This window comes from Eucalyptus grandis, chromosome 1, assembly GCF_016545825.1.
Source record: "Eucalyptus grandis isolate ANBG69807.140 chromosome 1, ASM1654582v1, whole genome shotgun sequence".
NCBI classification, from domain to species: domain Eukaryota; kingdom Viridiplantae; phylum Streptophyta; class Magnoliopsida; order Myrtales; family Myrtaceae; genus Eucalyptus; species Eucalyptus grandis.
Genome location: NC_052612.1, coordinates 47588553 through 47616372, shown reverse-complemented (window position 1 = coordinate 47616372; position 27820 = coordinate 47588553). Strand labels below are relative to the sequence as shown.

General features: G+C 40.8%; 4 protein-coding genes across 5 annotated transcripts; 2 read left to right on the top strand and 2 right to left on the bottom strand.

The window, feature by feature from the left end:
• The first annotated feature begins 714 nt into the window (after positions 1-714).
• LOC104447390 lies at positions 715-13961 on the top strand. The gene is made up of 18 exons (XM_010061132.3): positions 715-910; positions 1568-2060; positions 2929-3020; positions 4145-4309; positions 4405-4798; positions 5680-5798; positions 5877-5949; positions 6032-6252; positions 6340-6384; positions 7320-7413; positions 7788-7979; positions 8251-8354; positions 8482-8569; positions 9390-9545; positions 10452-10577; positions 12024-12194; positions 13133-13192; positions 13291-13961. The coding sequence occupies exons 1-18, from the start codon at positions 867-869 to the stop codon at positions 13402-13404; spliced, it is 2751 nt and encodes a 916-aa protein (XP_010059434.2). The 5' UTR covers positions 715-866; the 3' UTR covers positions 13405-13961.
• Positions 13386-15556, bottom strand: LOC104447400 (protein trichome birefringence-like 8). The gene is made up of 4 exons (XM_010061141.3): positions 15158-15556; positions 14466-14852; positions 14203-14361; positions 13386-13823 (listed from the first exon to the last, which is right to left on the bottom strand). Exons 1-4 carry the CDS (start codon positions 15511-15513, stop codon positions 13496-13498), a joined length of 1230 nt encoding a protein of 409 aa, XP_010059443.2. The 5' UTR covers positions 15514-15556; the 3' UTR covers positions 13386-13495.
• Positions 15557-16012: 456 nt separating this feature from the next.
• LOC104447378 lies at positions 16013-21988 on the top strand. The gene is made up of 3 exons (XM_010061125.3): positions 16013-16442; positions 18319-18481; positions 21477-21988. The coding sequence occupies exons 1-3, from the start codon at positions 16305-16307 to the stop codon at positions 21668-21670; spliced, it is 495 nt and encodes a 164-aa protein (XP_010059427.1). The 5' UTR covers positions 16013-16304; the 3' UTR covers positions 21671-21988.
• Positions 21989-24282: 2294 nt separating this feature from the next.
• Positions 24283-27557, bottom strand: LOC104447367 (B3 domain-containing protein At2g36080). 2 transcript variants are annotated; one of them, XR_005548676.1, is made up of 4 exons: positions 26762-27557; positions 26215-26379; positions 24635-25215; positions 24283-24551 (listed from the first exon to the last, which is right to left on the bottom strand). XR_005548676.1 is itself a non-coding variant. In XM_010061115.3 (3 exons), the coding sequence occupies exons 1-3, from the start codon at positions 27414-27416 to the stop codon at positions 25199-25201; spliced, it is 837 nt and encodes a 278-aa protein (XP_010059417.1). In that variant the 5' UTR covers positions 27417-27557; the 3' UTR covers positions 24576-25198. The 2 variants fall into 2 exon arrangements, 1 of the variants encoding a protein (XP_010059417.1); XM_010061115.3 differs by lacking the exon at positions 24283-24551 and having other exon boundaries at positions 24576-25215.
• Positions 27558-27820: the final 263 nt, after the last annotated feature.

Below are 27820 nucleotides of genomic sequence, written 5' to 3'. Positions count from 1 at the left end.
TTCATGATCAAGATGTTGTGTGACAATAACAAGGATAGGCTATTGATTAAAAGATTCCAAATTTTTTGGAGGTTATTAGGTAATTCAAGCTAGGAAAAATAATACAAATGATCAATGAATTTTGACCCCATATGCAATATGATTTTTAATATGGTCCTAAATTTTAATCAAATGTTCAATATCGTATTTGAACTTTTAATTTGTTCAATATAATTTGTGAATTTTTTTATACATGTTCAATTTAGTCTATTAATTATATGAAACTGTTTAGTATTATCCCTCAACTTGAATTAATAGAAGGATAATATTGGACATTTCATATAATTTAGAGACATTTTGAATATCTAATAAAAGTTTAGAAATTGCATTAAATAAATTAAAAGTTCATGGATCACATTACATATTGGACGAAAGTTCAACATTATGTATTAGACGAAAAGTTCAAGAACTGTATTAAATAAATTACACATTACATATTATGTGAAAATTCAAATATTACATTAAACGAATTAAAAATTATAGAATCAAAGTTGAAGATAATTTGGACCATTATCCGTTCGAGTTTCCAATTTTTTTTTAATTTTTTTTTGGCTGTGTGCTCCTTTATTTAATTAATTATTTATTGTAATTGTGAACTTTTAGTTTGGCTAAGGATCCCCAGGATTTCCAAGATTTTGCGAGAGAAAGGACACACGCCTCCTTCTGTGATTGCCCGTTTCTCCACGTCTGTAGGATAAACCCCCCACCGCCACGTCACCACCTCGAGCTCCCTTTGCTCTCTTCTCTCTTCTCTCCTCTTCTCCCACCACTTCCCCTCTGAAATCATCATCATCATCATCCTCCTCCGGTCAGCTGGGGCTCCGTTCATGGCGGCGGTGCGGTTGCAGGATCGGACCTTCGTCTCGTCCAGGTTCTCCTCCTCCTCCTCCTCCTCCTCCTCCTCTTCTGCTGATGTTCTCGTCGTGTCCTGTTTGCTTATCCTCGGCCGAGGGCATATGGTTTAGAGGGTTAGGTTTCCGCGAAGAATCAATCGGAATCGGACGGATGGTGGATTTCGATCGCCTCTGGTCGGAATTCCGCCGCCGGTAGAAAAGTCGGGGAATGTGGACTTTACTGGTCGTTGTTCCGCAATTGCTGAGAGAGAGCTGGGAATAAGTATTTCCTTAGGTTCCTGCTGGGGACTCTTTAGACCTTTAGAGTTTTGTGTGGTTGTTGTGGTTGTAGTCGAGTCTCGTCGTCTCAGCGCGCGACCTCCGGCTTCGGCGTCATTCAGTTAGCTCGAGGTTTGAGTTGTTAAAGAGTCGCGAATTACTGATGTGTATGACGAAGTCATACTGTATTTCATCGTCCTGTGGACTGCTGGAATTCCTAACCTGTCCCCGGTGCATGCTCATAGAGAATTGCTTAGAGTCTCCTTTTGCTGAATGCTATTGTCTTGAAGCTCGGCTCTGTTGAATGGAGACATGCCTATCTGAAAAATAAAGCTGGAGTACGCGTGGCGCTGGAGAAATGTATATTCTTGGAGCTCATTAGATTTAATTTTTCTCTTTTCCGTTTGCATTTGCAGTTCTTCAAATCCATGGATGTCGCAAAAACCAATCAGGACCAATTTCTCCTGTAAAAGTGTTGTGAACCTGAACTACTTGATAACTAATTGGAAATATTCGAGGAAGAGAAGCTGTTTACGAGTTGCCATCTTCGAGAAGAACAGTAACATCCTCAATTACGTGTCTATGGGGACAAGGAGAGGCTGCTCAAGGTTACATAATACTAGAAGATTGGGGCAGCTCTATCCCCTAGCATCTTCTAATGATGGTGTCACTGTCAATGGCAGTCCCCAGGCAAGTTCTAGTAGTGATGTGGAGGAAGTTAGGGTCAAACTCGATAGATCTATACAAGGTGAGGATTACAATGATGGGCTTGTCCAGTCCTTGCATGATGCTGCTAGGATATGTGAGCTGGCAATTAAAGAGCGCTCCTCCCAGTCAAAGGTATCCTGGTTCACAACTGCATGGCTTGGTGTGGACAGAAATTCGTGGGTGAAGACTCTGTCTTACCAGGTTTGTGATGACATGCGAAACCTTTTTCTACTTGGCACCAGTTTTTCGATATCTCTTCATTTATATGGGTGAACATGGGGAATGTCCTCTAGAGACATGTCTCTTACCATATTAGCATAGTAAAGCTAGCGATGCCATTATCATTATTATCATTGCTGCTAATGCTTGGCTTTCTTCAAATGGAGAGTAGAGGCTTCTCACTGTTCAATCTATGACCACCATCTGTTATAGCTGTGGCCCAGGGATCCTTCTTGGTCTTCTTTCTTCTTTTCTTTTCTCCCTTTATTATGATAAGGAAGAGGATAAGTCAACCTTGTCTACGTTGTCGATGCTAATCATCCAATAAGATCAAACTTTGCGTTAGTTTGAGAAGCTCTAACTATATAAGTTCATGCTAATTTTGATTGATATAGGGAGGGTTTATCAGGTAAGAGAAAATGCAGTTCAGGCTATTTAGCCTTATTTGTGAAATAAGAGTGAAATCAGCTGTTGCAGACTGCCATATTCTTGGTTGGGATGATCATTAGCATTTCCATACCTTTGCTTCCCTGCGGCCGTCCTTTTCTTAGGCTGTTTGATATAACATTATTTAGTACAGTGACGAATCTTTGTCTTAAGTGAGACTGCAGGAGATCTTCTCCATTAATTTGATGTCAGGATTTTAGGGCGGTGTTATTTGTTTTGACATACTCTGCCTGCTCTAAAGTTAAATCAATAGGAAGTAGTTAAGTTTTCTTGGTTGGTGATTTGGACTCAGCAGAAGCATATGAGGCAGCAATTTCAAAGTTATGCATTTGTCTGGGCCTTTTATCAATCAATTCTTTATTTTTTAATCCAGTAGGTTATCTGAAGATTCCTGAATTTTCAGGCTTCAGTGTATTGCTTGTTGCAAGCTGCAAGTGAGATTTCATCTCGTGGTGATAACAGAGACAGGGATGTGAACGTTTTTGTGCAAAGAAGGTACATGGTATATTTTTTTAGTGGAAAGAAATGCTATTTCTTGCTTACTTCATGATGATAGAACTCGAAATTTTTAGTTTCTAAGTCCAGATTATGGTGTGTTGGATTTGGAACTCTACATGTAAATGTCAGATTCTACTGAAGAGGAAGTCCTTTTTTTTTTAAGAGAATTCCTAAAGGCTTAACCCACCCATGCCGAACATTTAGAATGAAAGCAAAGAAAAATTGCACCAAAAGCCCAAAATATTTTGCCCTATGAGCATCCAGGTCTTAAACCCTTTGAAAAGGTGTAATCAAGTCCTAGACGTTTTTGATAAGCTTCAACTTTGTCTTTCTGAGACAATGTTGGCCAAATTTGCTGACATGGCACATCGCAAATCCAACATGGTGTTTTTTAATAGGTTTTAGCAAATGTTATGCTGATGTAGCACCATGTCAGAAAAATGCAAAAAATTATGAAAATTTAAACCAAAGAACCAAAAAAAGAAAAGAACAGTTGGAGAAAAATCAATAGCATCCACTAATTAAAAATAAAAAGAAAAAAGAAAAATCAATAGAGAGAGCGTATGATAGAGCAAGTAGTAGGCCAGTGGGGTGTTTGAGATGTTGGGGGCGGCGCAATCTCACCCCCCCCCCAAAAAAAAAAAAAGAAGAGAAAAAAAAACTCACAGTGCCTCTATCTCTCTCTCTGATTTCTTTGATTTTTTTTTTTTTTTTGACGTTTGCTGTTTTTCATTTTTTTCATCAACGCAATGTCAGTGCCACCTGTGCTAAAATTATTGAAATGACACCAGGTCAGATTTGTGTGCCACGTAAGCAAAATTGGCTAAGTGGTTGCCAGAAGGGCTTGATTGCATTGTATTCAAAATGTTTAGGGTTTGATTTACTTTTTCAAGCCTTTGGTTGATTGCACATTGGGCTAAATTATTAGGATTTCTGTTGTAATTTTCCCTAAAATAAACAAAAACGAAGAAGAGGAGAGGCTGTCATGGTGCCAGTCACATTCTTTATATGTGTGTTAGATGTAATTCTTTTTCTTTATTGAGTAAATCTGCCAATGTTCTTCTCACATGATTGAGACTGCCACTAAATCTGAGCTTCTAAGACCGACTATTTAAATGCAGTTTATTAAGGCAGTTTGCTCCTTTAGAGAGTATGATCAGGGATGAGCTACCAGCCAAGCAAGCCGATATCTACGATTGGTTTTGGTCAGAACAGGTTCCAGCTGTGGTCACATCATTTGTCAATTACTTTGAAGGGGACTCACACTACGCAGCTGCTACCGCAGTGTATGTTATCAGTTTTGTTTAGCGGGTAGTAAAATGGATATTGCTTGCATCTTTGTGCAATAACTTACTCCGAGATATTTCTAAATTGCATCCAGGAGCGGGAAAGGGTTACAGTCACGTTCAGGAAATACAAGTGATATATCTCTCCTTATGTTGGCTCTAACTTGCATAGCAGCAATCACAAAGCTTGGGCCAGCAAAAGTTTCCTGCTCGCAGTTTTTCTCTATGATTCCAGAAATAACTGGTCGATTGATGGACATGCTGGTTGATTTCTTGCCCATCCAGCAAGCATACGATTCAATAAAGAAAGTTGGTTTGCACAGAGAGTTTCTTTCCCATTTTGGACCCAGGGCTGCGTCGTGTAGAATTCGAAGTGATCGGGATGCAGAGGAAGTAGTTTTCTGGGTGAATCTTGTACAGAAGCAACTGCAACGAGCTATGGATAGGGAGAGAATTTGGTCGAGACTAACTACATCAGAAAGCATTGAGGTTAGTGTGGAATGATTTTGATCAGTCAAGTTGTGAGTGTTCATATGTTGAGAGGGTGGATTAGCTACTGGACTTTTGTGAATTCTTATTTCAGACTTCGTTTTTCCTTTCATAAAAAGTCATGATCCAGAAGTACACCAGGTCAAAAAGACCTTTCTTTCTGCCCCCAGACATTATTTAAGCTTCAGGGAACAGAGCTCAAAACACAAATGAGAGCACCATGCTTTAGCTCCATCGTCCAGACATTTGCTGCAGCAATTCTCTCATCTCAGCATAGAACTAATCTTCTACTGAAGTTAGTTTGCCAATAGGCCTTCTTGCCAGAAGCTTGCTGCACCACATTCTATTCCAACCAAACTACTGCTTAAAACTACAATGTATTTCCTGATAAATCCGTGATTATTCGATGCCCTTGCTCCTTGTGATGGTAAATCTAGGGAATTGGAGCACCAAATTAAAACAGAAACAATCATCTTCTTTTCACACGAACAATGAACAAAAGTTTCTCCAAGTTCATACCATATATTCTAGTAGAAAGTGCTTTTGTAGCAGGTATTGTCCTAAAACAACAAACTAATCCTTTGATGTCTATCTAGAGAAGCCTACCACAATCTTATCACTTTTTAAACTTGGTATATTCCACGTTCCTTTTTATGTTCCACAGTCTTCTCACTTTACAAACTTGGTATATTCCACGTTCCTTTTTCTGTTCCATGGTGACACCATTTATGCCTTGGGTGGCTTTGCTTAAGGGATGTGGGATATAATAAGACTTATGTTTCCTATGCTCTAAAGAAGTCCTGTACTTTTGGTCTGAAATAATCTTATTCTTGAGTGAAAGCATAAAAAAGGCTCTTCAATTCTGTTCTTTCTCACTGCAGGTATTGGAAAGGGACTTGGCTATTTTTGGATTTTTCATTGCTTTAGGCAGAAGGACCCAGATCTTTTTATGTGCTAATGGTTTTGATGAAATAGGGGACCCTCTCGAGAGCTTTATTCGGTACAACTACTCTCATTTTAATATAATTTGCTTGTTTAAACTTTTTCTGGGGTATTACTGATGTGTCTTGTGTCATAGGTACCTTATAGGAGGAAGTGTGTTATTCTATCCTCAGCTTTCAGCGATAAGTTCTTATCAGCTATATGTGGAGGTTAGCATTTATTTTTTAACTATCTTAGTGTGCTCAGATACCCAAATCTACAAATCTGAGATTTTTTTTCCCTATTTCATAGGTGGTATGTGAAGAGTTGGACTGGCTTCCTTTCTATCCTGGCCTGGCAGTAAATCAGAAACTGTCACATGGTCATCAAAGTAAACAAAAAAATCCTCCAAATCCTGAAGCTATTGGTCTGGTGTTGGATGTATGTTCTCATTGGATGCAGAGCTTTATTAAATATAGTAAATGGCTGGAAAACCCCTCAAATGTCAAGGCAGCAGGATTTGTATCTAGAGGGTGGGGAAATTATGTTTTTGTAAGTACTAAGCAATATCAATATCTTTATGTAACACTGAACCATCTTTTCCTATTGTTGCTCTTCAGGCACAACAACTTGGTGGAGTGCATGGACAAACTTGGAATGCTAAAGTAGGCTACCGCACTCCTAGCCCTGTCTCTCTCCCTTTACATCCTCATGCATTAGCATATAAACTTGCATTTACTACATCTAAATGAGGAGTCTCAAACCTGACATGTGCATTTTTCAATAGATGAACATGCTGTGATTATTTAAAAGCTCTTGCTGTTGCTGTAGCTAGAGTGTTGTGGGTGGAACCTTAGCTATGTGTATGAATATTACGATGGAAACATATTTGCTTGGAAAACTTATAGCCAAGTCTTCGTTTTAAGATTATTTTAGGTGATATAGTGACTAAAGTGATACACAAAATGAGATTTATGGCCCATAGAAATACGTAGACATTGTATGAAAGGATATACCAGTATAAATTTTTTGAACGAAGCGTGTTTCACCTGGTCCTACTAAATTCTTGGTAAGCAAGTATAGCTTGTTTTTAAAACTCTCTAAATGTATATGGTAGCCCATCAGAATCAGGTAGTGAATCATCCATCTGTGGATATTGTGATCTAGATATAAGGCATGTTTGTGTGTAGTAGCATGTTGCCAAATATAATGAGATTTGAATCACTGTAGATAATTACTGGCAGATGACTTGTCCAGGTCCAGCATTCTTAACATTTCCTAGTGAGACTGTTTTGTAATTGAAAAGCATGCCCACAGTTAAGTAGACGCAATACGCACTGAGAGAACTTGAGCTGTTGCACCGTGAGTCAAGAATTATAGTTAGTCAGGTCTATTTCTTCGTAGGCAAGCTGTCAGACATATGATGTGGCAACATGTCATTTTAGGCTTATGTGTAGCAGTTACGTCTAAACTCAACAGTTTTAGTACTTTATTGGACTTGATATGGTTTATTGCTAATGCATTAATAGATTTTCACCAAAGCAATAGCATATACTGTGATACTAGTGGTATACTTTATTGACTTGCAGATTTGATGCAGGAATGAGGCAAGAAATAGCAATCTGAGAATTTCCAGTATGACTGAGCCTTCAAAATATATTGGATCTGCCAAAGAGTCAGATTCTTTTGACAAGGTTGGTCTCTTTTGATTCAAAATAAGTTGCCAGATGACAATACTCTTTTGATAACTAAATGATTAGTGGCAAACGGCCTGTTTCCATCTGTGTATAGCATAAGGGCATAGTCAATACAAAAACAATATTCTGGAAACCTTTAAGGAGAAAAGTCTTTGCATTTTCAGTCATGAATGGCTTCAGTTGTTATTTTAGAAGTCTCTGTGATGTCCTTGGCCTTGCTGGTTTCCTTCAGTTATCCGTCATAAAAACAACTGTGGAGCTTAAAAGTGGATGTTTGGAGTATAAGTTGAAGAGAGTGATACTTTAAATTTAGTTGCATCTTAGCATTTGTTGAATTTCGTAATGGTTCTCTAACATACATTTGGTTTTAGGCATTGGAGAGTGTCGAAGAAGCAATACAAAGACTAGAAGAGTTGCTTCAGGAGTTGCACGTGTCTAGTTCTACTCCTGGAAAGGAGCATTTAAAAGCTGCTTGTTCTGACCTTGAAAAAATAAGGAAACTAAAAAAGGAGGCTGAGTTTCTGGAGGCATCATTCAGAGCAAAAGCAGCTTCACTTCAGCAGGTAATTTGCAGAACCTGACGATCTTAGGAAAAGAAAGTCTTATCCTGTCTTGCCAACTGGGTAGAATATTACGTTTTTCTGGCTTTTAAGCTGAATATCATACTTCCAAGTTCCAGTTAAAATGCTTTGTCACAACTGTTGTGGCCAACGGAGAACTGATAGTTCTGATTGTATGGCTGTTTTGGATTTGTAGGATTCTCATTAAATTTCTTTATTCCATTTTGAAGTTCAGCACTTTGGTTTTGCTTTATGATAAGTGCTGTGGTTGCAGGTGGATGCTGACAATCAATCCCAGTCTTCAATTCGTGGTCAGAGACGGTATTTAAAAGGAAAATCCAGGGACAATGATGGTTCAATTCCAGAAAGAAGTAAAAGGTGAAGATTTTCCAGGACCATCTAACTCTCGCAGCTATGCACGAGTTTGAATTCATATGTTTCATTTATCTTCATTAGCCTTGCCATTCCCTTTCTCCAACTTGTCTTGAGACATTTCTTTTCCCAGTGGCAGCAGTGCACGTGGATTTTGGAGCCTCTTGACCAAACCTCCAGCCAGGAAGTTGGGCCCTGAGTTACTGAGTGCAAACACATCTGTATGATCTCGCCTCTTGTTGAGAATTGTTTCTTCACCCACACACACACCCACACCCACACCCACACACAAATTTTATTGCGTAGAACTTTCTCTATCTTCTAGAAGTACTCCGCCGTCATGATGTGTGCTCTTGTCCATGAACCATCTACTTTAAAAGCATGCAGCATCCTCTCCTGCATGGATCATCTATGCACCTGTGCTTGAAATCTTTTCTTCTCGGGCCCTAAACACTTAAAGATAAGCATACATTTCATGTCTGTTGCTGTGTTGGACTTTCTTATCATGGACATACTTACCTCCAGATTATGTTCTGATCTGGCTTTAAGTGGGTTAATAAAAATTATGGGAGTGGCAAAAGAAGGAAAATAATTTGCTTCCTGTAGTATTTCTGTTTTTGTCTATCTTGTGTAATTCAGTAGAAAGTGAAACTGTGAAAAGTAACACTACACTACTAGCTTTGTACACACATTGAATCTTTAAAAATTAGTAGAATGTGAACTGGAGTTACAATGAATGAGATATGTGCAATACAAACTTTAAAGAGAGGTAGCAATAGATGTCTCTTTTTAATTGGAGATTTAACTCAGTCTGTCACTCAGAAAAATGACTTAAATAAATTAATACATGCTAGTTCAGGCTTTGAAAGCGACAACTTTATACCATGCTATGTGACTTGGGAAGATCTGCCCACACGATCAAGCACATCAGCATCATCTCATGAGTTTACTCAGATCTTGGGTATAATCATCTCTCGTGTCATCAAGAATGAACAGATTTATTGACTCTTAACCACCCAAACTCATTGTTGTATGCTGCAGGACAAGGAAGATGAAAAAGTTCAGGAAATCACTCCAAAGATGGGCTTGGATGAAACTGAAACAAGTGGAATTCAGCGTTTTGAACTTCTGAGGAATGAGCTGATGGAACTTGAAAAACGAGTTCAGAAAACTGCTGATAAATCAGACATTGAGGAGGTATCTTTTAGAGTGCCTCTCTTTGTGATATAATTTCCTCTGCGCATCTAATGTTGATGATGACACATGCACACGAGCAGACACATGTTACTGTTCACAGTACCAAACAGATCTTTTACATCTTTATTTTTTTATGTTGGTCTTCTTGTTCAGTACACTGCAGAAGCTTTTGTAAGTGAGTAGCAGATTGCATGTTCACCTGCTCTGACAACATCCATTCTCGGGCCAATTAACCCTGAATGTGCATGTCTCTTTTATAAAAAGGCCTTGATAAGGAAGGAGATCTTCGATCAAGGATAGATCATGCCCTTTACTCACCTTCAATAAGATAAATAGTCTGTTGTTTCTTCTTTGAAATTTAGTCTCCAGTGTTAGTCTGAGCGATGCCTATTTAGTCCCAAGGATTAGTACAAGTGATTCCTCTCTCTTTTTCCAGGCTCGAACAGTTCAGGAAAAGATTGATAGTGAGCTGCCTATGACTTCCGTGGCTTAAGTATTGTCAGGATCAACATTTTGAAACCTCTCTGACTTAATTATGGTATTAATGGTTGAAAAGGGCAGGGGACCGTGTTATGGAAGATAAGAAACATAACACATAACATAGTGTACTTAGATGTTGTACTCATATACTCGTATATGGAAGCTATGCAAGTATCTTTGGAGTGTACATTTGAACGTACAAATAAGAAGCACATGTAGGTTTTCCGACATGTGCCTTTATGGTTGGGTGCATGTATATCTTTGGAGGGGTCAGAGGTTATATTTGTAGGAATTGCTGAGCTCTCTGTGTGCGTGTGTGAATTTCAGGTGTGATTTCCTGTCCTGTCCATACACCATGTCTATTGAACTTCACATCGACCCATCTTGTTTGATAATTCTTATTAGTAGTTATTTTGTGTATTTCAGGATGTTCAGCTCTCTGATAAGGGTTTTGACGATGATGGTGATGATGCTGAGAGTGCTCTGATTGGCGTCCAGAAGAAAGAGAATATAATTGAAAAATCATTTGACAAGCTGAAAGGAACTAGTAGGGTATGGTTATATGCTGTTATTATGATACGTAATGGCATCATTCATCTCTAGGTTATATGTATTTATGCTTACATGCTCCATGATATATATATATATATATATATATATTTTTTTTTTTTTTTCCAATTATTTTGATAAACTGTGATGAGAATTGTCTCCATCCTCACTTATGCTACATGTGGTTGGTAAACCCCCCCCACAGGGTGCTAGGGGGGCCCCCACTCCTAGCTCCGGATAAGTCTGAGGGGCAATTGAAGCTGAAGGATTTGTAGTCATCACATGGGTGGGATCAAAGCACCGCCACCACCTGCGTTGCCCCCCATGGGGCGGATGCTCTATGAGTTTATTCATCCTTTTTGTTCTGTTTTCACAATATCTTCTGCATAAGCATATTCATGCTGCTCTTCAAAAGTTTTTAGTTTGATAATCCTGGATAGAGCACAAACTTCATATGTCCAAAGGACCAGGACTTAAAATTTTTTTGAGCTGATAGAACTATAACTTTTTTGATCTTGTAAAAGGGTTTCTGTTAATTCTTGGACTTTCCCTTTTCCACTTTACCAATAAGGACTAGAAGACGAGGCTTTCAGCAATTAGGGTAGACCATGGACGATGCAGTTTTTCAAGTAGAAGAAACTCTAGTTTAGGATTTCTCCCTGTGCAGTTTAGGATAGACCATTGGCAATGCAGTTTTTCAAGTAGAAGAAAACTTCAGTTCAGGATTTCTCGCTGCACAGTCAAAAGGACCTCTTGCACATACAGCTCTTCATATGTCTGGGACACTTGTTGTCTTGAATATTGGGCAATCTTTTCATCACTGGGAGTATAGTGTTACTTTCCATATGAGTCTTTGCCCTTTCACTTACAGATAGAAAACAATAGTTCTAGATACTAAGTGCACCGTTCTTCGGGAAATGAGAATTGAACTAATTTATTTGGCTGCAAATGCCGATCTGAGGTATCTCTTAATGCATTTAGTGTGACATCAACATAAATATAAAGAGAAGGAATGAAGCTGGACAAGAATTGTTATTGTGATGGGTTCTGCTACTGTGTATCTGTCAATTTTATCAAGCTATAACTAATGATTGGTGGCTATTCTCAATTCCTTTTCTTCCTTTATATGTTGACCCCTAAACGCCTGATCAAAATTCAATTGTCTGAATAATGACAGGAACAAACCATCCATTTAAAGCAAAAAAAGTGAAGGTTTCATCATATTTTGTGCCTCACTCATTTAATGCCTTTCTTTGGACCCTCTCTCCCACTAGTTTTGTTCAACTAGCAAGGTAGAATGAGTTGCTGTAACCTATGATTAGGCCAGCTAGCGTGAAGCTGCAAATGCATATTGCTATGTTCATTCCCTCTAGTATCAATCTGTTAAAGGTTTTGTTCTTTCCCTTAATGATGGTATCTCACTGTAATTGTCTTGCATTGATCAAGCAGGATGTTCTGCAAGGAACCCAGCTTCTGGCTATTGATGTTGCTGCTGCTATGGGATTGCTTCGGAGAGTGATAATAGGTGATGAATTGACAGAGAAAGAGAAGAAAGTTCTCAAGAGAACTCTCACCGACTTAGCATCTGTGGTTCCCATTGGTGTACTAATGCTACTTCCGGTTAGTTTCAATCAAAAGCATCATCTCTGCTCTGCTGCCTATGATTTTATGATAATATTATAATATTATCATAAAATGTTATCAAGTATCTAAAATGTTCTCATTCTTTCCATCTTACTACAGTGATATATTTCTTCTATTTTTTTAGTTATCCCTGCTACAATAAAGTTAGATTGGTAGGTGTAGTATTGAACAAGGCAATCTCAACTTGCTGTTACTACTTAAAAAGGGTTTGTTAGGGATCTTGCTTCTATGGTTTCTCGCAGTATTAACTTGCATTTAAAGATTTTGTCATTTTGACATATAATATGCTTGTTAGTGGTCACCTAAAAATTTCCCAATCAAGATCACAGCTTGACCAGTAAATTTGCACATTAGGATATTTTCCAGCTCATTTTAACCAGCTCATTTTAACTTGTAGACATGTATATGTACGCTCGCTGACACACACATACACAGAGGCCCGTGCATATTTGTACAACTCGTAACCCTTCATATTCCTTGTCTGTGAATGAGCTCTGAGAAGGGGATGACTGATAAGTTCGCCAATGATAATCTGAGCCAGGGTCCCTTATGAGTCCAAAGTGTACTATGGTTATAAAAATGCCCTGAAGGTTGGCCTTCCCACTGTAAGGAAGTTTTCCTGAGCGGGAGAAACTGAGCTGAAAAAGGAATGAATCTGACTGATGTAGGTTGAATTTTTCTTTTGTTCAAACAGAAGGGGGATGGAAACAGAGACAGTGAAATCAGATTTCCATTGGCGAAAATTCTATTCAGTTGGTTTCCTATATGCTGTTACCACAATCTGTTGGTTTAATTCAGGCCCTCATTCTCTCTTCTTCTGATAATCTTGTGTAACTGAGAATGTTATCGTCTTCTAAAATTCATTTGTGCTTGTCCTTTACTGTGAATAATGCTTGTCGGATGATGTTTTGCAGGTCACTGCCGTTGGTCATGCAGCCATGTTGGCTGCCATCCAGAGATATGTGCCATCACTGGTTTGTGACATTTCTTATCCAAGCACTCATCTAATGAAACTTCTTGCTTGCATGCAGATCTCTAATTAATTCATGTCATGCTTGTCATTTTTTCACAGATACCCTCCACGTATGGACCAGAGAGGTTGGATCTCTTGAGACAGCTTGAAAAAGTGAAGGAAATGGAGACCGCCGATGTGACTACCCAAGAAAATGTGGAAGAAGCGGCTTGAACTGAATTTTGTCTTTTTGTACAGTTCTTGAAATCATGATAGCTTCTGCCCCAATGATCGACTTGGGCAATTCTTCGATTCTTTGGTAAAATTACATTTCATGGAATCTTACTGACAAAAGGTGAGCATACAGAAGTTCATTCCAAGTGTCGGGCACTCCTGGTAAACACCAATGGCTGCAATCTTGGGGAGCATCAGCAGGGGTGCCTGGCTCACGATGTTCCGATGGATGGCCATCTATTCTGAACTCTGACAGAAATGTGATGTCCAGATACTGAACCTTCCTATTTCTGTCTTTCATCTCACCAACCGTGTTTGAAATGTACAAATTATACAGCGGTTCGGCTTCCAGTTTTGTATAGTCAGTTTCTGGCTCTTTGTTGCTGTTGCATGTACCATTTTCACTCCAAGTCCCATTCCTGCAGATTGGTTGTTCACGCTCAGTGGTGAACAGAGTTCCTCCAGTCAGTATAGGAATGTACCAGTATGCTACCTGTGCAATATGCAACATGCGAAAATGCGAAATGCATAAAATGTAGCAACACCTTGCTGATTTACTCATTGCAATTTGACGAGAGAAAAATGCAGTGTTTAAAACACGCAAGACATACTCTTAGTTCACGATTTTGCTCTAGACTCCACTAAATCACCATGTGGAAAAGTATCCTGAAGTTGACACAAGCTTCGTTAATCAGTCTTTCTACTATTTCATTTTATTTTTATTTTTTTTTGTTGGGGGAAGGGGGGGTGTGGCCTGAGGGTTTTTTCTGGCTATTTGATTTTGGTAAATTCGTACACCTGTAGTGAACAGGAGAATAGCCACGGAAGAAAACGTGACTTCTTTGGAGATCCAAGTTGCTCAGTGCCCATGTTTTCCATGTTTGTAGTGATCTCCTGAAGGCTTCCATGACATCCATCGTCAGGTTCACGCTTCCCTTCTCCTGGAAGTAGCTGTTCCTGGAACCCAAGCACCAAAAGCATACACGATATTATTGCCGGAACTTTAACATCTCTACGATGGTATATGCGAGTCGAGGATCGGGTCAAGTGTTACTCCATACGCTTTAACGATTTTGTCTTCGTTCCACCAATGCCCGGCATTGAAGATGAGGACATCTGCGCCCTCCCAGTTCTTCGAATACCAATGCAACTCGTCGACCCTGACTGTGCTTCTCACCAAGCTAGATGAATTCGGCGGCGGGCGTCCGACCATTACCAGGAATGGAGCTCGGTAATACTCGACGGTGAGGTTGTATTCCTGGAATCGCATGGAGAGGTAACCCTTGTGCTTGGTTATGGGGTTCCCATTCGCTTCGTATATGGCAGATTTGGATGCCGCTTGTGAAAGCATGCATACCAGTGACTCCCATTGGTTTCGTCCGATGGAATCTCCGGCAAACACAATTCTTCCGTCTCGCGTCCATTCTAAGAGCTTGCTTGCATTGAATCTAACCAATTGAGATAACCATATCAAGAGTTAATTCAGCTTGCTCTGACATAACAAAGATTGAAAACTGAAATCTCTGACGAACGCTATTTCTTCTATCGTTTTTTTTTTTTGGTTGCAGATGATCAACCAGACCAACTCAAGTACCTGAGGGATACTGGGGAAGAAGCATGGACACTCCCTCTATTTTGTCGAAATGAACGTACATTCGATCTAAGTTTTTCCTAGCCACAGTGCATACATACATAGTCGAGTGAAATTCTGTACCAAATGCATGAAAACGTGCCCAGGACAGAACTAGTATACCTTGGAAGCTCACAGCCGTCAGGTTGCCATCTCCACTTGACGTAGCCGCCGTCTCTTCGTCCATTCTCGCGACACCGGAACCCCGGGTCGAGAAACGGGCAGCTCTCGTTGTAGAACAGAAGCGGGCGATCCTCGTCCCTCACCCACCTGCCTCTCGAGTAATCGCACGTTCCCCGGGCGGAAGGTTTCGGCAGGACGCGCGACAGGAAACCGGAACGCACGAACGAGCCGGGCCCCGGGGGGCTCAGGAGACCGAAGACGAACGCGGACGAGATCAAGAGGAAGAGGAGCGAGACGATGTAGGCGAGTTCCCTCCTGGGGAGAGAGATTTGAAGCGTCGCGGGTTGAAGATCCATCAGAAGAGGAGCAGGAGGCGAGAAAACATGGCCTTTTTTTCGAACGGGTCTTTATCTTTTGCTTCCTCCGGAGAAAGAAAGAAAGAAAGAGAGACAGATTGTTGAGGTGAATATTGGCTTTGTAAAAGGATTTTTCAAATCCCTGGGACGTGATTGCGATATTGCACCAGCACAGATTATTCCAGAATTTGCTCATTATTCTCTGTTGATGGCGCGATGTCGCCTCGCACGACCATTCCACACGTCTCCCGATCCCACGTTGTTGCTGCATGTCCACATCGGGCACCACCCTCCTTAAATAATGCCCGCGTGGCACCCCTCCGAAGCCGGACCCGACCCGACCCGACCCGACACGACCCGACACGATCGGCCCTGGATTTTCGGTCTTTTGTGCGCCCGGGCCAGAAACGAGATTTCATTTCTGGGCCGGGCCGGGCCGGTCTTTCCGCTGCCGAGATCCATCGCGGATGACGCGACGACGGCCGCGACCACCCGCGAGCGGCGACCCTTCCGCGAGCTCCGACGACGGCGATCGTGCCGCCACCGGGCTTCACTCGGCGACGAGGACCACCGCGAGTAGCGACAGCCTCTCTCTCTCTCTCTCTCTCTCTTTCGTGTCTTGCTCACGTCTGCAGGCCGTGCGCGAGCTTCGACGCGTGGCTGGCTTGCTCTCTCGCGGGTTCGACTTCGAGCACTGTTATAGAGGAGGGAGTGCAAAGTGCGTTGGAAGAGTAGAGGTGAAGGAGAGAGCAGGAGAGGCGGTGGATGAGCGAAGTCGACGGTTGAGAGAGATGAAGTTGAGAGTGGTCTGCAGGAAGCTGTACGACTACGTTCGCTACGACTTGAAGGAGATCGCGTTCCCCTCCTCGCTGCCCGATCCTCCTCACATCAAAAAGCGTCGCAAGCTCACTTGGCACGACCGGTTTCTCGTAATCACTCCCCCTCCCCCTCTCTGGGTTGATTCTTGACGAATTACCTATAACATGCGATAAAGCTCTCGTTTTGATTGTTGGGTTTTGTGAGAAATGGTGAGGTGAATTGTTACCTGGACTTTTGCACGTCACCCGTTTGATAATTTGACTCTCAAAGGCCGTTTCTTGCACTTATGCTGGAAGCCGTCCTTTGTTGGTTAAGCCATCGGTATAGGATAAGGATTGATTTCCTTTGCCATGGTTATTGGCTGCATTGTCGGGCGTGGCTACTCAGAAAGTCCTTTTATTTGTTGGATTTCTAGGGTGCGAGAGAGTGACATACAGGCGGAATTAGTGTAAAAACTAATGAAAGTAGGTTCAATATTGTAGATTAAGAAAAGAGATTAGTAATGACTAAAATGTCTATACCATTATCTGGGTCTTAAGAGTTTGAAAGCAAAATGAAAGGAAATAGAAAGAGGGACAACTGAAGCAATTATCATTGAAGAAACGAATGGGCAGGAAATCTATAAGGGATCCTCTATTTTTGAGAGTTAACAAGGTGTGATAGAAGAAACAGAAGTTACACTAATTGCTAGAAGCATAAATATGTACACCTTTTCTAAGTACTTTAGAGTTTGGATGAGTTCAATAAAGCTGGCATAATTAATTATCATTGAGTTGCATTAAGAGCCAATATCTGTTATTCGATACAACAATGATTAGGATAAAGGACACAATTCTTCAAGATCTATATGGATGAGAGGAAGATAGATTCAACAGAGCAGTTATAAGGAGAAGAGACATTCATCTGAAAATTTTTTAGACATGCAGAGAGAAAACGTATAAAGTGACATTGAGGTTACATTAGCAAGCAGAAGGTCATTGGAAATATTAAAATCAAGTGATTTCCAAAGACCTTAAGGATTGGCTTTTGTGCAGTTTGAGAAGGTAAGTGATTGCTTGCTGACTTCTATGTTTAATTTTTCTTCCTGTATTCTACAAGTTAGAAAAATGGATCAGGTGTGGAAACAATTCGAAAAATAATCTTTGATTTTGTACCTATTGATCTTCTTTAAAATAAGATTCTGGCATACAAACTTGAGATATTTGATATCCAACGCTCATAGTTTCTACAATAAGAACTTCAAACCCCTAAAATGGGGCTGTGTATCGATTCATTCAAAAAATCAGAGCTGACCACTAGTTAATGTGGGATTGAATTTATTTGGATCTTGTCACAGGGCAAAATGTGGCCGTAGAACTAAGATCAAAGAAAGGATTTTGATTTTAAGAAACTTCTGAATCTTTGATTTTGTGCTGTATTGAATACTTGTTTTGTAGTTTACTGCTATTTATGAATTATGCTTATTATCTCGCGACAAGAATGTGATGTGATTTTTTTTTAGTTAGTTATAAAAACTTATACTAAATTATTTTGAGCATGCTCGATCCCACATTATGGAGGTGAGTAATTGCTTACTGAGGATTCTTGCTCACTTACGTCCCAACGTTTTGTACTCAAGAGAAGATTAGAGGATAAAATCAAGGACTTTGGAGACAGGATTAAGAGTGAATTTCGTTTACTATGTAGAGGCTAAATAAATTTTAGAATGATATTTGGAAAATGTCAGGATTTATATTCAAAGAACGAAGAGATTGTGTTAGGCTTTAGTATCAATATACTAAATTGTTTTAATGTTGGAATATTCAAAGTATTAGTGGCTCCACAATTATGTACAGCTTGTTTGGACAATATATTCAAGGTTCTTCACTTGGCTTCATTAGCTTTGAAAGTAAAATCTCATGGTTGATGGCTGTGTCACTACTTAATTTTGAGAATGGAAATTTGTGTTCTGACAATTTATCTGAGTCAATTACTTGTTGTCTTCAGGTGTTAAAGGAGGCGTCCAGGCTTTATGCTGCGAGCTGGGTTCGTGATATTGGTCCTGAGCTCCGACCAAATGATTACAAGAAAGATGAAGACAGTGAAGACAAGCCCAGAAGAGCCAAAAAAGTGGCTGAAGAGAAAGAACCTTCGACTTTAGAGGATCTTGGTAAGTGCCTTCTTTCTGAATTTAATGCTTGGGGACTTAAATATGACATGATTGCTGTGATGTTATCATTCCACGGTTGAAATGTCATACAGAGGTAAATATCATCCTGAATGTGTGCTCATTCCATGTGTCAGTCTCTGATTCCTTGTTATGCACTGTCCTTGTATCTGTGATTTTTCTGATGCTGAGCATGAGAATGGCGTTTTATCCTTCATTTCAGCTGGTTGGATTTAGGGAAAATAAAGACACATGACCTCTATTTTCAATTAACTCAACTAGGAATTGTCTGAAGAGGTAGCGTGTGATTCTGAAGACCACCATGAATATTCCTAAGTATTTGAGATTCATGTCAAGCACATTAGCTGAGCTCCCCATTGTTCTATTAGGCAATTCATGCCTGGGAAAGCTAGGGTTGTAGTTCAGCAAACCCTCACTGACAGATTTTGTTCTTGCAGAGGACTAGTTGTCCACATAGTAAAGCTCATAACAGATACAAGTTTTCTGAACCAGAAAAAGAAAAAAAGTGTGGAAAAAAAGCTTCATGAACACCCTTTGCAGGAAAAAGTGTTTTAGGCCACTATAACAATGATTCGATGTCTTTTACCAAAAAAAAAACAATGATTTGATGTCAGAAATGGATCTTGTGCCTATACGGTCTCAAGAAAAGTTGAGATTGGCATGCGGACCTTTCTGGCTTTTCCTTTTTTAGGACGGTTTGATATGAGCTGATGCCTTCTTCGGCTTGGCTGAAGAGGTTATCATCTCGGATTGTCCAATTGCAAGTTCTCTCTACTCACAATCGACTCACTAAATCAGCACCTATTGAGTTTAGGAATGCCTTTTGTTCTAGATTGTTTCCAAGTGAATGGTCAGGCATAGGTGGTTTTTGTCTTATGGCTTTTGTTAGAGAAATTAGCTTTCTGGTCATTCCAACATAAGCCACGACCAAAGCATTGGCTGCTTGGACCTCTGGTTTTCTTTGACCGCCTTGACACCTTAGTATTGAGGAACTCCCCCATCTCATCTTCTCTTCATGTATTAGGCTGCCTGCCCCATCCTGACTAGTATCATTAGGGACAAGCTACAGACTTATATTATGGCGCACTAACTAACTTTGATCCAATCAGATATCCCTTTTAGCCTTTAAAATGGGCTTCGATCTACTGATCTGCCAAAGCTTGGCTGATAGACTCCCTTCATGCAAATAGCTTAGAAATTAATTTACTTGTCATTAAAAGTAGAAATTTGTTGGTGCAAGATTGTCTTCTTTAAGATTTCCTTTTCTGCTTCTCCTTGAATTTGAAACTTTTCCTAGAGTATCCAACTCGTTTCCTATGAAGTTGGAAAGTTTGGTTCGTTATACTTGCTTAGTGACTTCACATGGTTGTGACATATATACGGCAGTGATATTACAATGGCAGCTCACTGTTTGAGCGTTTGAGGTGCCCGAGTGGCCTGCAGTCATACATAGCTTTATGTGGGGATTTGGGAGTAGTACTGCATCTTCAATGGTATTTGGCTTCATGAGCGATGCCTTTGTAAATAACTGCCCTCACTTAAGCCCCACGTGCGGCTGACAGGACAAAAAGGAACCTTAGATATTCCTGTCAATTGCATTTTGGTGCTGAAGATGCAATTTTTCCAACACGTATTGTCATCTTAATATTGACAAGTGTGCCATATCCTTTCCTAAGCGTAATGCATGGCTTCAAGGTACATTACTGAAGGATCCTGTAGGAAGTCTGCTTCTTCATCATGGTGATAGACATTACCATGTGTGCCTTAGATCTGTTTTCCTGGTAGATTTTGTAATTTGCGACTTGGCTCTGCTGCGAGAGTATAGCTGTATTGGAAGTTTGGACATAACAGAAGATTCTGAAGCAATTTGACTCACTGCATTTATGGATTTGTAGTAGAAGATTAAGTACCGAACTCTCTTCTCTCCTATCATCCACTCCAACATTTAGTCTGCACTTTATTTATCTGTAAGATGCATGAAATGTCTACATATGCCTCTTCTAATCAACGAAAAATGTTGAACGATATCTGGCAGTGATTGAAAGCAAGACTTGAGGTATCTATTTGTAAAGCTTGCAGAAGCACCTTCTCCATGGATAATGGGCTGGGTTTGCAAGGAATTATAGGAGATTAGAAAGTTTTGATCTTCTCATGTTTTTGTGAGGATTTTAAATGTCTCACCACAATTAAATCAATCTTCACGTTTCGTAATACCCCCCATCCCCTTTCTTTTCCTCCTTCCCTCACTCTGAAACAAAAAATCAAATGACTTGATAAGGATTGGGAACCATGTGGGGAACTTTGCGTCAATATGCAGGGCGTCACTATCGTAGGGCCTGAAACCATGTGCCATGTAGAGCATGACTATCTTATGGCCTGAAATTGCATGCCTCACTGCTACTACTTTCTTCAGATCTGCTCTTGTGAAATACTTCCTCTAACTTCACCATCAAGCCATCAAAAGTTTCAGTGTCCTCGAAGAGGCTCCTCTGTTAGCAATGCTAACATTACTACTGAGTCTCTTGCCTTGAGTCATATAACCCTTCCTCACAACTTCACCTTCTTTTTAGGTTGTCGAAGGATTAGCTTAGCTGTTAAAACCAACATTTTACATAACTAACTGTTTCACCTATCAATAAAATGTTCTGTAGTTCTCGTCTTGATTTCTCTTACCTGTTACCTATATGCTCATACTGTTGATTGCTGTTAAAGCCAACATTTTACATAGCTAACCATTTCACCTATCAACAAAATGTTTTGTAGTTCTCTTCTTGATTTCTCTTACCTGTTACCTATATGCTCATACTGTTGATTGCTTGTGAACTGGATTCAAAGAGTGACTGACAAAAGCTTTCGATAGTAGTGACAAAAGGATGCTGAAGTTTGACAGATAAATTGAGGCTGCATTTATGACAGAAGTTGCATAAAAAAGTTTTCTACATTAAGACTCCTTTCTTATGATGAACAAATTTGATAGCTGTGGCTGCAAGAGGGGGAATGGAAACATTAAAGCCTGCTTTGCAGCGGGTGTACATGATGAGAGCTTCTGCATATAGGGATGCTCTTAAAAGCTTTATAGAAGGATATCAAGAAGGTGTCCAACAGGTTATGGAAAAGAAAGGAGATGCTACATCTCAGAAGACGGGTGATGCGCCTGAAAAGATGAATTGATTGATCTTGTGAGGTGTGTCCTTCCAAAGATAAAGTTCTTTCCGAACACCCTTCTGACAAATCACTTGTGTATGTTTTCCTCATGATGGTGTTGACTATAGCTTGCCCATCCAGTTCAGAAAATATTACTCGGAAATAATCACTTACTATAGGTGCCTGCACTTTTGTTGACCGTTAGCAAGGCCGAGTCTTTGATGTACCAAGTCTTGCATATTTCTCTCTAGTGTAATGCTTCTTCTTTCCAACATAAATCTAGAGGCAATTGAAGTTTCTTCGATTGACAGTGGTGATGCTTTACTCCATGATTTCTTGGTTAAATGAGTGCTTCTAATGCCCAGTGAATGCTGGACAGCTGAAAAGTACTACTGAGGTCTTGTATGGTTACCTATTTTACATCAAGGAAAAGGCAGAACTTCTCCTGAAAGCACTGCTAAGGTCCCATGGAAATATCCAAACTTTCAATGCGAATGGAAAGACAGAAATTGAGTGACTACTTGTCCAGCATTTCAGGTTGTCCTTCCTCTCTCATAAGCGTCCGCTTTGGTCCCTCTTTTGTTATCTTTCCTTTGCCTTGCCATTGGGTCGGGCCATGCCTCTCTGCATGGATAGAGAGTTTTGAACTGGTGGTGCTATCTTTACACATCATGGATTAGCTTTGGACTTAAAGCGTGGAAACATGCCAAATAAGATACGGACCTTCTGTTTGCTAGATATCAGGTGCTTGTTAAATTTTGGTAGTTCCTTGTTTCCTTCATGTGGGGAAACATGCCAAATGAGATACGGACCTTCTGTTTGCTAGATATCAAGTGTTTGTTAAATTTTGGTAGTTCCTTGTCTCCTTCATGTGGGGATCCATGTTCGTCCTTCAGTAGACTCGTTCAATGCCCATTTCCACTAAATCGTCTGTCTAGCCATATTATTCAAAATGGAACTAATGAGATAAGACTGGGAAGCCTATTTCTTTTCTTCTTTTTAGGATTCGGGTTTATTGATTGGCACACTTCGAAAATGACTGGACAATATTGTTGACTGAATGAAAGTTTAGGACCCATACCCTCAAACGGTTCCCCTAAAAAGAGAAGCGACTCCTGTTCCTTCTTTAGAGCTTGTACCCTCGGACAAGATGAATAACTGATCACTTTCATGGAACAATGACATGCGTTTTCTAGTCCAAGTAAGATATATTGCAGAGACCTGATAGTTACCTTTCATTCAGTATGCCGTAAGCTGTATGACTTAAAGCTGTAGTCTTGCAAGCTAGACGTTCCTCTCCCAACTCCGTTCCATCCAGTGAGTCTGTTAGGATTAGCCCCGTAACTTGAATTGCCCAATGAAGTATGTCTAGTTTTGCCAAAATCCGGAGGTATCTCATGACTCTCGGTCTCAAAAGACGTAATGGGGTATACTGTGTTCACATCATTTTTGTACATTTCACTCCTTATCCAGGAGATCCTATTGAGAAAGGGGTGTCCCATTGTTCAATGAGTCGGTTGGAGCGTGAGGGATGAGGTTGACTTTGAGAGCTGAATAGGGATAAAAAAGCCTGACACAAGGAAAATGGGGCACATGTTTTTTCTAGAAATGCGACTGTTCTCAGGCATGCCATGATTGAAATGCGTTGCTCTGGCCAGTAATTTGGTAGGAGGAGACTTCGAATCCGATTGATTTGCCATCACCTCAAAACCAATTATTAACCATTAGCAATTTAGCATGTTACAGGGGACCCCCTTCCACTTGCTTATTTTCGGGCCAGTGCAAAGTTGAGGTAGATCGATTTGCCCAGGTCAATGGGTTTGCTTCTCTTGTCCTAATCTTTGTGGGACCAACGCAGCTAACAATATTCCTAAGAGATCCACACAGGTAAGATCACAATTGATGTCGGAATGGTATATTACAGAGTTGTAGGCGCCGAGTGCCTAGTCTCCCGCGTGTCGATCTCCTGTTTCCTACTTGTTATTCCTGGTTTTGCTATTCGTGAGCAGTTTGAATCCACAGTATTTGATTTCGTTGAGTACTGAAGATTTAAGTGAGGTCAAATATTGCATCTGTCCTTGATATGGAGCGTGGGATCGATCCACTTGCAAAGGAAACTTTTGAGCTAGATGTTTTTATTCAGCAAGAGGCTTCTGAACCACATCATCATTCACTAGTAATCTGTCGTGGGATTCATTCAATTTCATGAGGATTAGAATGGATTGCTGCCTAGGAGGGAAAATATTCTTGTCGCATTGGGACCTCCGGCCTAATAGAGTTTTAGATAGATTCACAACTCATCACCATGAAGGACAAAGGGATCTTCGCTTTCAGCTATTTTGATCCTTTAGTGACTTTAGTGTCACGGCTTGAGCAGCCATCCTCCTCTTTGTTCCACCGGATCCAATGCCTTATGATCGGTTGCACATGATTTGGGACTGCCCCATCGCCTTGCTGGCCTATCTCTAACTCACTATGTATGGCCAATAAAAGTAGAAATCATTTTTTCTCGGGTCCATTTGTAGGAAGCTTCGGTAATGGCAACGAAAGAAGGTCTGACTTCAAAGTGGAGCCGAAAAGAAAGTCCGGAAATGGCAATGGATGTTGACTCTGCGCATGAAGTTCAGAAGGTTTGAGCATGATAAATTAGTTGTGCTAATCATTGGCATCTTCCGTCGAAATCCGATGGTATAGTACATGAATTCCAGATACTGCCCCATAAGAAGATAAGAGAATATAAGTTGGTCAAATATAAGGGCTGTCCCATGTCCATCAAGCTTTGAGCGACCTTTTGTTATCTTCTGAGATTGCTTGATCCTTTTGGGCTCTCGGTATGATACCAAGGACCACTCTTCGATCTTGTTATAGTCACGTTGCTTGACTTTGGATCATCACTCAAATACAAATCCTGGCCACACGAGTCACCAAGAACGCATGAGAAGATTTTGAACTAAATATCTTTCAAAAGATGTATGTACAGAAGAGAGAGACCTGCCATCATCATCAATGATCTATTCAACTCCACCCACCAGCACCGTCCCTTCCCTTTTTCTTTCCCTTCTTTCTTTTTGGTGTTTCGCTAGTTACCCGAACAATCCCATTTCAACATTTCATTACATGGATAAAAAAAATAAAAATAAAAATTATGGATATATATAGCTTCTGGAGCAGCATATGGATCCCTGATTTCAACCATTTGACATTGATGAAGAGATCTCTTGCTTTTCTCTTTCTTTTTCTTCCCTTGTGGGGTCCTTTACCCACCTTCTTTCTCTTCATGTTCCCATCTACAGTCTTTCTTCCTTGATCAATTTGATTTCCTTTGCTGTGAACTTCAGGATTGCCTAAAAATCTGGGATTTTCTCCCCTTTTTTTTTGTTGTTGTTTCTTTGACCCTTTCTTGTCAAATCTTGAACATTTCCAATGAACACTCCCAAGTTGGGGCTCCGTAGCCAATTTAAAAATGAAAAAAAAAAAAAAAAAGAGAGAGAAGAAAGAAGTCACGTCCACAGATCTTATCCTCGGCGATTTCTCATGTGGTTGACACGATCTTCCTCAGATAAAGTGAAGACCTGTTGGAATAGACACCAAAAACAAAAAGCCGCACAACGTTGTAGGAATCAGTGCCTCTGCATTTCTTTTTTCGGCGAGTACATGTTACTGTCAGTCAATTTCAGAGGCGGATTTTATTCCATCACATGTACCTTTTTCGTGAACCAAACAAACAGAACGTGGTAGCGCAACAAATCGGAGATTAGAAAGGTCCGTATCCGATGAGAACAGTGATCAAATTATTACTATCATAGAAGCGGTTCTTGGCTTTATCAGTCTGAGAGATTCAAGAGTGCAGATGAATGCCAAATTTTGACGTCTACAGTTCTCCTCCAGAGTGCAACAACCAAGCAGCAAAACCAATATCAAAGGGAACTTTTCTCAAATGAATTAAAAAAAAGGGTTTCTTTTCAAACAACCTTGGAAGTAGTGACGACTTAATATCACAACGACCAAATCACACCACTTGCACAAATTAAACCCAGAGATACAGACACATATTTAATCCATATATATGCTACAATTTCCACAATTACTTTACTTTCTAGAGTTGTGAACATCGAAACATGTTAAAAATAACGAATGTGGTAATTTGATTGCTCTTTTATCTAACATCCTTTTGGGATTTTGCATGAACAATAAATTTCAGTCAGAAATTATTATCAATTAGCATGGGAAATCATATCCTTAAACACTCCTTAAATAAAAAAACAAAAAAATGACACCCGTGATGTTATATGACACCCTATATGTTGAACCTTTCCAAGGTATGGGAAACCAATATGATTTTTGCCCCTATGTGGAGGAACCTATCATTAAACGCCCTTAAAATATATTATCCGGGCGTTGTGTCTGACTAAAGGGGACATCACAAGATAATCCATAAAATAGTAAAAAGAGACTTGCCACTGTATGAAAAAATATTTTTTTTTTGGGTAAGGTGCCCTGTATGAACATATTTATAATGTGACAAGTAAAATAAAAAGAGAGAGAGAGAACAAGGGAATAGTTGGGCGTACCATGTGAGGGGGTATAGTTTGATGAATTAGAGGAGAGGCCATGGCCGGTCGGACTGTGGCTCGAGCCCGGTAGCTCAGACTCCTCGTCGCCGTCAAGCTGGCACTCCAAGTTCACGCCGAATAGCCTCACCCTCCTCGGGTTGTTCCCAGCGGCGGGCGCGCCCCCTGGTTCGGTAGCCACAAAAAGTTGGCTATCATAAGTAATAACTGGGCGGTACGTTCATGCGTCCAATATTTCCTTAAATCTCTAAGCTAAAACAAGTTCAATTTTTCCTATGTTCATCTCTACAACATAGTTGAAAAGAATAGAAGAAAGAGAACTTTTTTTTTTTTTGGAATTTAGTGCCCATCTACCGTAGTTGCATTTCCTTCTAGGGAACTGACGTGCTATCATCATTCACCATAAATGTAATAATAGACCTAATCTGAAAACAAACTACAATATGATAAAGACTTGCCTTATTCTTTTTCTCTTTTCAATTTCAATTGAGAATAGAGAGAGAGAGAGAGAGAGATATCATGTAAAGGAAAAAAAAATCCAAATTACCCGCTTGACCATGAGTATAGGAACCAGGTTGCGACGGCCCATCATTGTGCCCAGGATAAGGACGCCCGGCATAGAACCCCCCGCCACCGCCACCGACACGTGTCTCCGCCGCCACTGCAGAGGCGCCAGGCGACGACTCCCCTCGCCGCCTCCAACCGATGAAGAGCCGTTCGGCGTCGGCGCGGTCGCGGTGGAAGAGGACCACGTCCCCGGCGTCGAGGCGCTTGTCCTTGACGAAGCGGCTCCAGCCCTTGGTGAGGACGTAGCTCTGGCTGCTGCTCCAGTAGGAGTAGCGGAACCTCCACCACTTCCCGGACTCGTCCTCGAAGCTCAGCTGCTGGGTCGCCTCGCCCACCAGCGGGAAGTGCTTCTCCGCGTGCTGCTTCGGTATCACCAGCCTGTTCAGCTTCCCCACGTCGCTCGGCGTCAGCGGCTTCTCGAACATGGGCTCTTTCTCTGCAGGCGACGGCTCCGCCGGTGGCGGCGCCCCTCGGAGGACGTAGGGCGGCGGGGGCGAGCCCTCGTCTTGCGGGTCGTCGTCGGTGGGGTTGAAATTGAGGAGGAGGTTGTGCTGGCGGAACATGGTGGGGTGAGTGGTCCACCAGAGAGTGTTCGGGGTGCCGTCTGAAGTAGAGAGGGGGTGGTTGAGCGACATGTCTGAAGGAGACGAAGGAGAAGGAGAAGGAAGGAACAGGAGATGCAGGAGAGGAGATGGATCTTTTCAAATGATAGAATTTGGCGAGAGAGACGGAGAGAGATGGAGAGGAAGCGTTTGGGTTTTTATGCGGGAGTGGTGGGAGCAGCTTTCTAGATATGGTGAAAGGACAGGATGAGAGAGAGAGAGAGAGAGAGAGAGAGAGAGAGATGCGAGGACACATGAGACCCTATGTTATTTTCCTCTTTTTATTGGGCAACACTTGATCAATCATATGTTGCTGTTTATTTGGAGCATATATTTGGGATTATGAAAACTAATTACATATGTTCTGCAGATTGGGGGCATACAGCAATAGACTTGAATCATGTGGAATCCCAACTTCTTTCGGTCTTGAAATAGTT

What these genes read in the sequence shown, in the direction of transcription:
- LOC104447390 (XM_010061132.3), top strand. Translation starts at nt 867, where the DNA reads ATGGCGGCGGTGCGGTTGCAGGATCGGACCTTCGTCTCGTCCAG. An exon ending in AACGTTTTTGTGCAAAGAAG is followed by an intron (nt 3,021 to 4,144) that starts GTACATGGTATA and finishes ATTTAAATGCAG; the next exon opens with TTTATTAAGGCAGTTTGCTC. An exon ending in GACAAACTTGGAATGCTAAA is followed by an intron (nt 6,385 to 7,319) that starts GTAGGCTACCGC and finishes GATTTGATGCAG; the next exon opens with GAATGAGGCAAGAAATAGCA.
- LOC104447400 (XM_010061141.3), bottom strand. Translation starts at nt 15,513, where the DNA reads ATGGATCTTCAACCCGCGACGCTTCAAATCTCTCTCCCCAGGAGGGAA. An exon ending in GACGGCTGTGAGCTTCCAAG is followed by an intron (nt 14,853 to 15,157) that starts GTATACTAGTTC and finishes TCAATTGGTTAG; the next exon opens with ATTCAATGCAAGCAAGCTCT. An exon ending in GAAGACAAAATCGTTAAAGC is followed by an intron (nt 14,362 to 14,465) that starts GTATGGAGTAAC and finishes CTTGGGTTCCAG; the next exon opens with GAACAGCTACTTCCAGGAGA.
- LOC104447378 (XM_010061125.3), top strand. Translation starts at nt 16,305, where the DNA reads ATGAAGTTGAGAGTGGTCTGCAGGAAGCTGTACGACTACGTTCGCTAC. An exon ending in CTTGGCACGACCGGTTTCTC is followed by an intron (nt 16,443 to 18,318) that starts GTAATCACTCCC and finishes TGTTGTCTTCAG; the next exon opens with GTGTTAAAGGAGGCGTCCAG. An exon ending in TTCGACTTTAGAGGATCTTG is followed by an intron (nt 18,482 to 21,476) that starts GTAAGTGCCTTC and finishes CAAATTTGATAG; the next exon opens with CTGTGGCTGCAAGAGGGGGA.
- LOC104447367 (XM_010061115.3), bottom strand. Translation starts at nt 27,416, where the DNA reads ATGTCGCTCAACCACCCCCTCTCTACTTCAGACGGCACCCCGAACACT. An exon ending in CTATACTCATGGTCAAGCGG is followed by an intron (nt 26,380 to 26,761) that starts GTAATTTGGATT and finishes CTACCGAACCAG; the next exon opens with GGGGCGCGCCCGCCGCTGGG.